The sequence below is a fragment of the Rhineura floridana genome, chromosome 13 (genome assembly GCF_030035675.1).
Source record: "Rhineura floridana isolate rRhiFlo1 chromosome 13, rRhiFlo1.hap2, whole genome shotgun sequence".
NCBI lineage: Eukaryota > Metazoa > Chordata > Lepidosauria > Squamata > Rhineuridae > Rhineura > Rhineura floridana.
Window position 1 is genome coordinate 5,541,726 of NC_084492.1, and position 13,351 is coordinate 5,555,076.

The 13,351-nt window shown below is 48.7% G+C and overlaps 1 protein-coding gene and 1 long non-coding RNA gene across 2 annotated transcripts; one reads left to right on the forward strand and one right to left on the reverse strand.

Annotated features, from left to right (window-relative positions):
- The first annotated feature begins 2,120 nt into the window (after nt 1–2,120).
- CEBPA (CCAAT enhancer binding protein alpha) lies at nt 2,121–4,878 on the forward strand. The gene has a single exon (XM_061594034.1). It carries the CDS (start codon nt 2,334–2,336, stop codon nt 3,336–3,338), a length of 1,005 nt encoding a protein of 334 aa, XP_061450018.1. The 5' UTR covers nt 2,121–2,333; the 3' UTR covers nt 3,339–4,878.
- Nucleotides 4,879–6,069: 1,191 nt separating this feature from the next.
- Nucleotides 6,070–8,994, reverse strand: LOC133369121 (uncharacterized). The gene is made up of 3 exons (XR_009758827.1): nt 8,914–8,994; nt 6,283–6,416; nt 6,070–6,168 (listed from the first exon to the last, which is right to left on the reverse strand). It is a non-coding gene; the product is annotated as an uncharacterized LOC133369121 (long non-coding RNA).
- Between the last annotated feature and the right edge of the window lie 4,357 nt (nt 8,995–13,351).

A 13,351-nucleotide genomic window follows, 5' to 3' on the forward strand; every position in this document is an offset into this window, starting at 1 on the left:
CTTTTGCTGCTGAGTTGAGAATGAGATCCTTGTTAATGCCTTCTCCCACAACAACGTAATCCTGAGGAGCCTATAATCATGAAAGGGTAAAGAGTTAGCTACTGAGAAGTCTTCCCAGTAGCTGACACACCTCTTTTCACTCTGATTGGCTCGAATCAGCAGGAAAGAACAAGTAAGCATGTTAGAAGACTCTTCTCAGTGGCTAACACACCTTTCGTCCTGATTGTCTCATAGGGAGCTAGAGACATAGGGACCCTGCTGGGACCCTGCTCCTAAAACCCGAGACCCTGGATGACTACACCCCTGGCCACAAAGTCTACTTGTTCTAATTGCTCTTTGATCCTGATTTGCTCCAGACTGCCTCCAACAACCCAGCCCTGACCTCAGCATGAAGAAACTAACAGAGGGCAGTCTCAAAGTTATCTGGAAGCACAATCTGAGGGGAAAAGGGTATCTATGCCAGTTCTAATTTTTACAATTGAAATGGGGGTGGGGGAAGTGGGGCATTCTGCTTAAGAATGTTTAGCCCACAAACAAACTATTGGGCCAGGCATGAGATTACAGAATACTTAGGGGGTCTAGACATGGTATCCTCCCCCCTCCCATTAGCCAATAGCAGGTGACAGGAGCTGGAACCAAACAACTTCTAGAGGGCACCCCTGTTGTAGCTAGATTGAGGTGGCCCAAAAGCATATATAGGGCAGCAGCAAAAAGGCCGAAAGTGAACTCTGCAGGACTTAATTCAAAGTAAACATGCATAGGTTTCTAGTTGCATGACTGCAATCCTAAGCACATTTACTTGGGAGTAGCAGTGCAATCCTAGCCATGTATTGAATTCAATAGGTCTAACTCCCAGGTAAGCAGGGTTAGGACTGCAGTCCCAGTCCTCTTAAAGACAAAACGACTTTTGAGTATATGTCTGTAGGCTCTGGCTGCATATGATTAAAAATGCAAAAGGGTAATCTGAAATTACATTTCTATTTGTCCTGTTCTTCAAGGAGCTGAAGACAGTCTACAGTCCTTCCTTCCTGTCCTTACAACAGCCCTGCAAGGTAGGCTAGACTGAGTGACTGGCTACAGAACACCTAGCAAGCTTCATGGCCGAGGTGGGGATTTAAACCCCCATCTCCCCAATCCTAGTCTGTCACTGTAATTGAGCCTTCCCCAACCGGATGCTCCAAGTGACTCCCACTCCCATCAGACTGTCACCCGTGCCATCTGGAGGACTGGGGGTGGGGGTGGGTCCTTTATGGGGGGTTGTCTAAGGTGATGTTTCCAATGGCAAAGGCTGGAACTGCAATGGAGCACTTTAAAAAGGCCAGAAGGCAGGTGTTGTGTGTGCCTCTCCTTCTCTGGTAGGCAGGTGTGTGCTCGCGTCCACTTCTCCCTTGGAATGCCCTGTTGAAAGTACCTTGGACTTTTCTGAACACTTCAGAGGGCTCCTTATCTGAGCTTGCTGGTTGCGAAGCCTTTGGACAGTATTAATCTGCCTGGTAATTTAGAAAATAAAAAGGCACTTTGGCAGAGATCCAAGATGCATGGTGTATTTGCCCTGTGAAATGGGTTCAGTGGCAATCTCCTGTTTTTGTTTTTATAAGCATCAGCACTGAGGCAAATGTGAGTCTGTAGCGACTGGGGCTACATATAGGGCCAAGGGGGAGATCTAAGTGACGCCCAAAGAATCATGACAGCAGGAACACGTTTTTGGAAACTTGATGGTAGGGTCACTTGGAGCAGCCAGAGAGTCAACCGCCCGCCAACAGACACACGCGCTGCCTCTCTGCTTTAGATCTCCCCGAAGCTGCATCTCAAAATAAAAGACAGGAAAGGGTCTTGCTTACACGCGTCTAGCGCAGGTAGCCGCCAGAAGTCGATGTCGCGTGGGTGGTGCTGGCGTTGAAGCGTTTAATTTCCCCGAACCTGGGTCCTCGTCCCAGGCAGGCAGGTGCGCGTCCCTCCGAAGTGGCTGCAGGGTGCTGGCATTAGGCCCGTCCAGGCAAGCAGCCCGGAGGAGGAGGAGGGGAGCGGGAGGCGGGGAGGGTGGCTGGGGAGGCACCGTCAGGGCTCCGAGCAGTGCCGAAAGGAGGCGAGGCCGGTCAAAGTTCCCAGGCGGTCCCAGCAGGAGGTTGGACACTAGAGGGCGATGCCCGGCTCCGCAGAGGAAGCGGGGGTATAAATAGCAGGCCGAGGGCTGGAGGAGACAGCCCGGGAGCAAGTCGAGCCGGAGCGAGAAAGAAACAGCCAGCCAGCCGCTGAGGATTCGAGCCCGGCGCAGCCTCAGCCTGGATCTGGCGGGCCCCCCGCCATGCGCCGCGGCCCGCTTTAGCTACTCGATGGAGCCGGGCAACTTCTACGAGGTGGACTCGCGGCCCCCCCGGAGCAGCGCCCTCCAGCCGCACCCCCCGCAGCAGCGCCACCAGCCCGCCCTGCCTTCCTCGCCCGCCGTCGCGGTACACCCGCACCTACCTTCGCACGCCCAGCAGCAGCAGCAGCCCGGCGGCGCCTATAGCTACCTGGGCTCGGCGGCGTCGGACCTCCCGGACATCTGCGAGCACGAGAACTCCATCGACCTGAGCGCCTACATCGACCCCGGCGCCTTCAACGACGAGTTCCTGGCCGACCTCTTCCAGCATAGCCGGCAGCAGGAGCGTGCGGCCAAGGCCGGCGGCCTGGAGTACGGCAGCGGCGTCGGGGCGGGGATGCCGGGCGGCGGGTTCCCACAGGGCAGCGGCGGCCCGCTCTACGGCTACGCGGATAAGCTGGCCCCCACCGCGGCCTACGAGCGCCTAGGCGGGGGGGCCCCTCCGCTGCCCGGCCTGCGCCCCTTGCTCATCAAGCAGGAACCCCACGAGGACGACGAGGCCGCGGCGCTGGCCGCCCTCTACCCGCCGCCCCCGGGGGGCCCCAACTGCAGCCACCTCCAGTACCAGGTAGCACATTGCGCCCAGACGACGGTGCACCTGCAGCCGAGCGGGCAGCCCACGCCGCCGCCCACGCCGGCCCCCAGCCCGCACACCGTCGCCGCCCACCACCAGCACCACCACCGGCTCCACGCCGGGGCCGCGCCGTCGTCGGGCAAGAGCAAGAAGTCTCTGGACAAGAACAGCAGCGAGTACCGCGTGCGCCGCGAGCGCAACAACATCGCCGTGCGCAAGAGCCGCGACAAGGCCAAGCAGCGCAACGCCGAGACGCAGCAGAAGGTGATGGAGCTCAGCAACGACAACGAGCGGCTCCGCAAGCGCGTGGAGCAGCTCAGCCGCGAGCTCGAGACCCTGCGCGGCATCTTCCGGCAGCTGCCCGAGAGCTCGCTCGTCAAGGCCATGGGCAGCTGCGCCTGAGCGCTCCGACGACCGGACCCGGACTGCCGCCGCCGAGCTGCGCAGAGCGGCCCTGGGCGCGCTGGCTCGCTCTCGATCCTTCGCTCTATGTCTGCTGCAAGCGGTGCTCCGAAGCCTCTCCCGGGGAGGTACCGGGGCTCCGACGTGACTGGACTTTCCCCTCGGGGAGCCCTTCGCCCGAGAACTGGAGGAAAGGGGAGGGGGCTGACAGCGGAGCCTCGTGGTATGTGAGAAGGCCCACATTTCCCAGGTTATTACTGAAAAACTGGTTTTGGACGCGCTTGCGGGGTTGAGAACCCAAACCGCCCCCTTCTGTGCCTTAGAGGGGGGGTGTCCTTCATTGTCAACTGTTGGCTGGACTGGACAGGTGATGTTAAGAGCCCTGGCATCTCAGGCGCACCCCCTTCCCCCCAAAGACCCCAGGCAGAGGAATTAGGGGTCTGCCAGAAGGAACTGGAGTGGGTTTGTGGCGAAAGGGAGTGAGCAAAATGTGTCACAGATGTGCCTGGTGGTGCTTTTGGGGTTGGGGAGTCTTCAGGTGTGAGGAGGAAAGAGTGTCATGGGGGATGCCACTGCTGCTTTTCAAAGAGAACCCCCTTCCCATCTTAAAAGGGGGGCAGGCAGGTTGAGGAAAGGAGGGAGAGAAGGTGTGGACATCTTTTTCTAATTGTCAAGTCATTCCACCCCCTTGGACAGAAGTTCAGGACCCAAAGGGAAACGGCTGCCAGCTTTGGGGCAGGCTGGGTCTCCTCCACCCTGCAGAAGAGCAGCGTTTTTGTCTGTACTGTATGCTGATTGTGGCGAACCCCCTAACTGAAAGACCTCTGGATGTGGGAATGGACAGGTTCAAGCCTCTCAAGTTCTTGGCTCCTCTCCCTCCGCCCCTGCCCTCCTGTCTGTGCCTTCTGTACTGTGAAAGCCAAGAGGTCCCCTTGGTGTCTGCTGACCCCTCTTTTATTATTATTAATATTATTATTTTGTATTTTATTGCTCAGATCCTTGCCATCTCACCAGCTGGGACTAGTGGTGTCCTATCCCTTTCTTTAAAAAAAAAAAACTTTAAAAAAAACTACTGGCTTCCAAGGCAGGGAAGCTGACATTGGAGCCATCTCTAGCTCCAACTCCAGTGTGACCTGCACGGATTCCCTCTTGAAGGCAGGGAGCGATTGGGTCTCGGACACCCATTGCACTTGTAGGCACAGGCGTTTGGCTCTGGGATCCCAGAGTTTCCATTCTTAGGAAAATGAGGGGAGACTCTTCTGTTTTGCTCTGACCTCCACTTGGACCCCACGTCCCAGTAAAGCACTTTTAACCAGCTGGTGCTTCTCCTCTTAAGAAATAGCACTGAGTTTTAACCAAAGTGCCAATTTTAAGTACTCTCAGTACCAGGTAGAAAAATGTTTAAAAGTTTTTCTTCTTAAAAATGAATACCTGAAAATTAATGTTTTTATATATATGGTGTATTTTGGAGCAAAGATCCAGACCTTTATACACCCCGGTTTTAAAACTCATAAATAAAATGTAAAACATCCTGCCATAACCCTTTTTTCTGTCTCTTCTATTATTTTGGGACTATATGTGAGCAAATGGATTTCCCAGGAATGTTTCTTAACCAACTGTCTAAAACATGTAATACTTGTTACTAGATTTGAGGGGGAGGGGAGCAGGGAAATGCCCTTAGCTTGTAACCCTGGGTAGACACTTACTGGGAGTAACTCCCAGGGAACTACGTGGGCTTACTCCCAAGTAGATATGTCTAGGATCGCTCTGTTAAGGATCTTCCATCCCCGTGCATGCTTGCATGGAAATAATCATTGCTGAACATAGTTGGACTTCCTAAACGTGTGGGATTGGGCTGTAAGTGTGCTTGTGGAACAGAGGAAGTGGCCACAGGGCCCAGCTTTGCTTAGAAGGTGTATTTCAATAAGATTTTAACTTGCATCTAATGAATTGAACCACAGAGGGATACAGATCTTCCAACCATAATGCTTTGTAGAAGGTAAAACTGCCATTGCAAACTGCAAATTTTATCATGAATAATTCATCATACATTTTAAATACATTGAAAACATTGAATTCTATATTTATGGTATTCTTTTTCCCATTTTTGGCTGTGATGCTTATGAGACATGCTTCAATAGCATAAACAAAGCTGGATCTGGCTGCTCTCCTGCTGCCCTCTCCTTACTGTACATCTGGCAATGTAATAAGGTCAGCCTATTTTTGTAAAAAAACTTTTGGGGGGTGAAAGGGTAAGATGGTTAAAGCCATATTCTTTACCGAGTCCAAGACATGTTTGCTCAGAAGTTCAACACAACACCCACTTCTTCCACGTAAGCATGTTTAGGATTGCAACTTTAACCTGTGATGTAATTGTTTATCAAAATGCAGATAGCACAGGTACATTATTTTTGGGGAATAAGAGTGGACTTGCAAAGAGCCACTTGCTGTGGCCAGAAGGCCTAGTAGGAAACCCAGCAAAAGTCAGTTCTCTGAGGCTATGCATGGTTCACAACGCTGGATGTGGGCAGGTGGGCGTCCTCTGCAAGAATTTTGAGTGTCTCATTTTGACTGAGAGGCTGTGGCCACATCTGTGGTCAGACATTAGTATTTACAAGCAGCTGTGGGAGGCTTTGAATTTGGTTGGAGAAGTGGCATGTGGGGGGTTAATCCCTTTGCTGTGTTATTTCCCTTTCCTGATGCCTAAAGCTCTTGCTGTAGGATTAAGAACAGTTTGGGGAACTGCCTTGTGGGGTAGGGAGGAGGCCAAGAGTTGAAAGCTCTCTCTCTCTGCTGCTTCCCCAGTCGTACTCTGAGTCCACTGCAGCTTCTGGGTAAAAGTGAAAAATGTCATGAGATCTGATCATGCTGTTCCTTTATATCCTCATTTGCAAGGCTAGAGTTAGAGGGCAGGAGTTAAACATAGAGAAGCAAGGCCAGTTACCTTTACTGGGACCAGCGCTCTGAAGCCCTCAGATCATCTGTTGCTGTTCCTTCCTGGTTTAGCGGCTTATTTGAGCAACCCTGCTTGCTCTGTCCATTTCCTGCAGAATTAGGCTGCCTTTCCTGCCACTGGCTCTTTAGCAAAAGAGAAAAACGCAAAAGCAGAGCGATCAGCCTCTGTTCCTAACATTCTTCTGTTTGTATTCCTAATTTTTTTCTGCCCCTATCCCCACTTCACTCCAGCAAAGTCCAGGGTTCATAATAAGGCAGGACAAACCTGATCACATTTAGCTGCCTCTTGGTGGCACCGATGTCTGTGCTTCACTTGCCCACTGTTCATGTTAAAACTGCACATAAAGTCACCTTGGGAAGTTGTGGCACCTCTAAATTGCCAAGGAAAGGTTTGCTTCGTTCAGTGATTCCCAAGGAGTGTGTCTTGAAAGGTCAAGGCTCCATCAGAATGAGGAGGCCCCCATGTCGCATTGACTACTCCCCTTTCACTAATATGGGGCAGCAGTTACATCACAAGAAAGTTGCACTGGAATTCCCTCATACAGCACATGTGACACCTGATAGGTCTGGGGGATTCCCTGTAGCCTCACCATTTCCAGAGAAAATGGCCCCATCCTGGCTGACGGCTACCCTACAACTGAAAGGGGGATGCTGGCCCAGGGTCTGGGGAACTGTTTGAAAAGATCCAGTATATAATAATATCAAATTCATTCTCTCAGTGCTCGTCCTTATGGAGCCAGAATGGCAACATCTGTGCACAAGACAGGAGGCCTTAGCAGACTCAGGAGAACCCCAAGGTTGGAAAAGTACCAAAAATCTTTAAATGAATTGGAGGGTGGGGAGTCTCTAAAATATGAGGATTGATTATACCCAGCGGCTACAGAATGCTCAGTGCCTACTGGGGGCAAAAATGGTGGTGGGGAGGGAATGAAATGGAGTACCTCAAGAAGGGCATGGCTGGCTGGAAATTTGTAGCCCTTTGTTGTGGGGTCCTATTTGGACATCTTATTGACTATAGAGGGCAATATGCCTTTTGGTTTAATCTGAAATGAGGATTGTTCCCTGGTGACCAAACATTTGGGAAACACTGATCAGTCATGAGATTTAAGGTAGGGGCAGGTAACCTGTCTCAAGATGTTTGTGGCCGCTGGAATGGCATTCACTTCTTTGGGAAAGGAAGGAGGATAAATAGTTGGTTATGGTAGAACAGCAGAGCGAAAGGTATGGGCAGAAGGAGTCTCCCAGGAAGAACAGCTGGACTCCCCCCTCCCCAATTCCCGACTGGGTAATCTGAAAAGGCCCTTTGTAGAGGAAAAGCAGAGGAAGGAAAGGGCAGCATTGCTAGCTGTTGCTCTTGTTTTGTACTGCGGTGCAGCCTTTGAAACATGAATTTGGATTCCTGCATTCAGCAGTGGGGATAAGGGGGGGACTCTATAGTCTTATAGATACCTTCCACCTTTACTACTCTGTGATTCTATAAGGGTGAAATCCCTGTGCTGGCTGGGGCCTGTGGGAGTTGTCATCCAAAATATTTCAAGGGCACCAGAGTAACAAAGCATTTTAAAAAATATTCTGCATTTTAAAATTACGTGCATAATACAAGAACATAAAACCAATTAGTGCAAGTGTACATACTGACAAAAGAGAAAATGTATCATGTTAGTGTGCCCTGGAATGTTCTAGCATTCCAGTGCACTATAAATAAAGTATTTATTTCAGCTAAATGTGACTTGTCTTTACTTCTGGTTCAGAAGGCCATGTTCTGAATACTTCTATAACCATCACTGAATCCTGACGGTGTTGGAGATTTCCAGTACAAAGCAATACATTATTTTGGCGATAGATTTATTAACTACCCCTAGATCATCACCTGCAGTAGTTAATAATCTTCCCCAAGATTGTTTTGGATTGAGTGGAATGATGAACCCTGTCATTTCCTCCACAGTTCCTCCATTTTGGTTCTAGATGGCCTTCATCAAGACAGGAACACAGGAAGTCGCTTTCTACCAAGTCAGACAATTAGTCCATTTACTTCAGTATTGTCTGCATCAGCCTTCCCCAACCTGGTGCCTTCCAGATATTTTGTACTACGTTGTAGTCCAAACATCAAAAAGTCACCAGATTCAGGAAAGTTGGTCTACCCTGACTGGCGGCAGCTCTTTGGGGTTTCAGACAGGGTGTCGCTCAGTCCTGGATGCCAGGGATTGGACACTTGTAAATACAGCATGTGCTCTACCCTTCCTCCAAAAACCAAAATATATGTAAAAAAGATGAGCATGACAGTTGTGGCAAGTTAACCACTTTTGAGCCCATTTCATTCATTGTACGAGAGTTACATGAATGGGACTTTGGAAACTGCACAGCTTTGGAACTCAGAATGTGTTTTGGAGGTACATGTTCCACATCTCTGCAACATACCAAATAGTGGTGAGGAACGTGCCTCATAGCATGTGAGGAGGGTTTGTCCACAATGCTGAGTAACCACATCCAGCCCACAGACATCTGGGCCTAGAATGAACAGCTCCAAGGGCCTAACACACGATTTCCAGGCAGAAGTTCCACTATTTTGCACTTCCAGAAACGAAGATCAGGCTATAATAGTGGCAACCAATGTTTTTACCTGCTGATCTTTGCTCACTGCTTTGTAGGGGAGTGCAACAAAACTTCCGTCATTGCATCAAACAGTCAAGAGCCTGCAGAGAGAGAGAAGGGGAAAAAACCCTGTTTCTGGAGCCTTCTGTGGGGTTGCCAAGGAACAAAACTGTCCAGGAAGTTCTGCATCAAAACAAAACAAGAGAAATCCTCCAGAATGAGTTCTAGCATGTTCTGTATATGGGCAACTGCAGTTACTGGCCTTTTTCTGCTGTAGCTCTCAATGGGCCACCTTTACAATCCATGGCATAATAGATGGGCTACTGTAATCTGGGCAACAGGGTTGTCAGGCCTTCAGGTCAAAATATGGCCACTGTAAAAATAATGCTTTGCCAAGTAGGGCTGTTGGCTGTCTTAGCGGCAGAAGGGACAATTGTTCTTTTGCCCTCTTTACCTGTGGTGCATACAACTGCCAGACTGACTGCAAGAGGAGACAAGTGTGCATTAAATGTGCATATGCTAATTTACATGTATAGATGCCAAATTGGAACTAACTGCTATAATTTAATTAGAACTATAATACACACACACACACACACAATGGGAACGATTATCACCAGGTGAGCTGCTGTGTGCCTGGTCAGTCTGCTGCCCGGGTACCCACTGTGGAGGGGCAACTTCAAGGTCCCTGCCAATGTCCTCCTTATGGTTCTTTACACCGGAGTTGGACCATTCAGCCCGTCAAATAGAGGAGTGTACTCTGTAAAGTAGGACAAATGACCACCCTAACCACAGCTCTTACCAAGAGGGTCTGCTTTTGTTTCCTTTTTCCCTTGAGAATGGGTCACCCCCACCCACCCCCTCCGCTGTGCCATGGATTGACTCCCCATTGAGAAGGGCTGTGATGGCTTATGAAATGATGGCTTCTGCTAATACAAACTAAGTTAAAGTGAACCATCACAGCTGAAGAAAGCAGTAGTGTGTCAGCACTTTGGGCTGTGACCATGTGTCAGGGCCCTTGCACTCACTTCACAAACAAGTTACTAGCCCACAAGAATTCTAACTGGGAGTCTTTTAGTCCCAAAGGAGGAAGGCAACCTGCTTTTTGTCTAGCTATTCTGAAGGATGATTCTTACTTGGCTGTGGCAACCAGGTAAGTGGATTATTATTGTTATTATTTATTAAACTTATATACCGCCCCATAGCCGAAGCTCTCTGGGCGGTGCACAAGACTAACATCAAAATACAATAAACACATATTAACAATTTAAACACATTAAAAGATTTAAAATTTTAAAAAATGAAACAATTCCAACACATACTAAAACATATTAAAATGCCTGGGCGAAGAGGAAAGTTTTAACCTGGCGCCGGAAGGATAGAAGTGTTGGCGCCAGGCGTATCTCCTCAGGGAGGTTGTTCCATAAGTCAGGGGCCACCACTGAAAAAGCCCTTTGTCTTGTTGCCACCCTCCGCTTCCCTATGAGTAGGCATTCGGAGGAGGGTCTTCGATGTTGAGCGTAGTGTATGGGTAGGTTCATATCAGGGGAGGCATTCCATCAGGTATTGTGGTCCTGTGCCGTGTAAGGCTTTGTAGGTTAGAACCAGCACTTTGAACCGGGCCCGGAAACATATAGGCAGCCAATGCAAGCGGATGTTAACAAGCACAGGCTTTTGCCTTATGAGATGTACCCGCACATCTGAACAGGGACTGTGCAGCTGAAAATCAAATGTTCCAACATATTTTGAAGCCAGAAAAAATACCCTTACAGGTGCCTTGACTTTAGTCTCTCAGCACTGATGCATCATCTGTATTGTGGTTCCAGAAGGCTTCCAAAGTGCATTTGATGGCTGTGATAATACGGCTTAGTTTCAATTTCTCATTTTTCCAACAAGTTCATTTCCCTCTATTTCCACGTTAGTTTGCTGCTGCTGCTATGATGATGATAATGATGATGATGAAAAGGCCTCAAGAAAATTTATCAGCATTTTAGTGTGAATTTTTCCTAAAACACATTTTTGCAAAGCATATTTCCCCTTATATTTATGTTTCCCTAATATAATGCATTTTTGTATGTTATTTTCACTAATATATGCATTCTTATGCATACTTTACCTTAGTATATACATTTTTGTATATATTACTGGACAACTGAACAGCAAAATTCAGAGAAGTGTAGATTTTGAAGGATGGCTGTGTCTCAGTTTGCATCAGAGGTGTAGTCATCTGGGATCTCAGAGGAATCTTAGACCCTTTACTCTTTTGGGAGCAGGGTCCCTCTGTCTCCAGTGTCATATGAGCCAATCAGCATGAAAGGGCAGCATATTAGCCACTGAGAAGAGTCTTCTACTTTACTTCCTTGCCCTTTCCTGCTGTTTGGAGCCAATCAGATGGAAGGAGGTGACTCAGTTACTGAGAAGAGTAGGTAACATTCTCCCTTTTTGTGCTGATTGGCTCCTGTGGACATCTGTTGTTGTGGGAGAAGGCATGTGTGTGGGAAAGACTGAGGAGTGTGGAGATGCTGACAGAGCAACCAAGTGAGTGAGGGGGCGTGACTATGGGGGTGTGTGACATGATGATCATGAAAGGACCCTGCACTTCTGAATTTGCCACTACACTACTGGATTGCATAGTGTTTCTAAAAGTAGATTTGCCTTTAAATGCAAATAAATTTCTTCTCCATCCCTAGGTACAGCCTTCCTTCTCATTCATTCTCACTCTTTCCCCTACTCCCATCCACCCCATGGCAATCCTCACTGCAGAAAATCAGTGCCAGCCCAGAACTGCAGAACCTTCTTTTAATTATTATTTTCAACTGTGGGGATGGGGGAATGACCCTGCCGAGGGGATCCTTCTTGGGCAGTTTCATCTCTCTTGCTATTGGATCAGAATGAAGGCAGAGGTGTTTGTAGAGTGCCCAAACGACAGAGACAGTGTTACGCCTAGGGATGAAGGAGAAATTTGGTTCCGTTCACATTTTAATGTAACTTGCATTTGCCAAACCAACACATGAACTGAGAAACAGGTACCCTTGGAAATTTGCACTTCTCCAAATTTTGAGATACAACTAAAAATATGTGCAAAAATGCTTATATTTGGGGAAAGTGTGTACTAAAACATTAATGAAAATATCATACAAAGATGCATTCAGTTTGGGGGATTGCTTGTAAAAATGTGTATTCTTAGGCAAATCCACATACAAAAACAAGTATGTTAGCAGCTATTCTTGGATATTTTATACAAACTATTCTGGGGGTTTTTTTTGTAAACTGCTTAGAGGTTTTATTTATCATTGGGTCATATACAAATTTTGTTAAATAAATATTAGGAGAAATGTGCACTTTATTATGTGTTTATTTATTAAATTTATATCCTGCCCTTTCTTCCAGAAGGACCCCAGGGCGGCTGATGGTTTTTTTTGTGAAGACATTAAAAAAAAAATCGTACTGGTGTGGAAAAGTAGTGAACTAAATTTAAGACTGGAAAAAGGAGGAACTCAGAGAGAATGTAACTTACCAATTTGCACTAGTTACCTGTCAGGGTTTGTGGGACAGAGGGTAAGGTCCGAACAGTTCTTCAGACTGTTCCTTGCTGACTGAGTTTGCTGCTGCATGAGGATGCTGGCTGAGAAGACTCCGGGGAAGCCGACTGTCCCCCCCCCCCAGATTTAGCAGGGTTAGGGTTAGGGAAGGAAAAGCTGCCCTGAGCTGCTGGTGGGCTGTGCCCTTTCAGCTTCTCTCCATCCTGGCCAGAGCTGGGTGCTCCCTCCTCGGGTGATGCTTCCTGCTTGCCCCAGCTTGCCTGCCTCTCTCTGCTCCCACCCCCTCCTCTGTCAGTTTCCAGTTCTTCTTGTCTTTCAGATTTATGACTAAAGATACTGGTGTTCCTCAGCTTCCCTTGGTGGCTGGCTGATGCCACCTTCCCGAAAGGGGGCTGTGCCCAGGTGCGGGGTTGAGTGCTGGGATTAGCATCGCTGGAACAGTGAGGGGGGGATGATGGCCCCACCCAGAGTCCAAGCACGGATGTCTCCTGTTTGCAGCAAAAACCTTTGCCTCACAAGGGGTGGAGGCTGGGGGAGTAGCTCGTGCTTGCTTTGCCTATTCAGCAAGCACCATGCGTATCTTATTTGGCTTGTGTGGCAGCCAGCTGGTCTCCCTTAGGGTCCACACTGCCAACAAGGCAGTGGGAGGCAGCGATTGATTGGTTTAGGCTCCTCCCCCTGACCTTGACACACACACACACACACACACGTCCCTCTGTCAAAACCCAAAGTAAAAGTAACACCAGGAAAGTGAGATAAGAGGTCATCAGAGAACCATCCCAAGCCAGCTTGGCTTGTTCAAGTGCAGATGCCAGAGGAAGCCAATTGCAGCGGTGGGAGGTGTCTAAAACCAATAAAGACCCTTTTGCCTGGCAGGAAAAAGCTGGAGGTCAGATAAACTCTTCCCTTTCCAAACAAATGCAG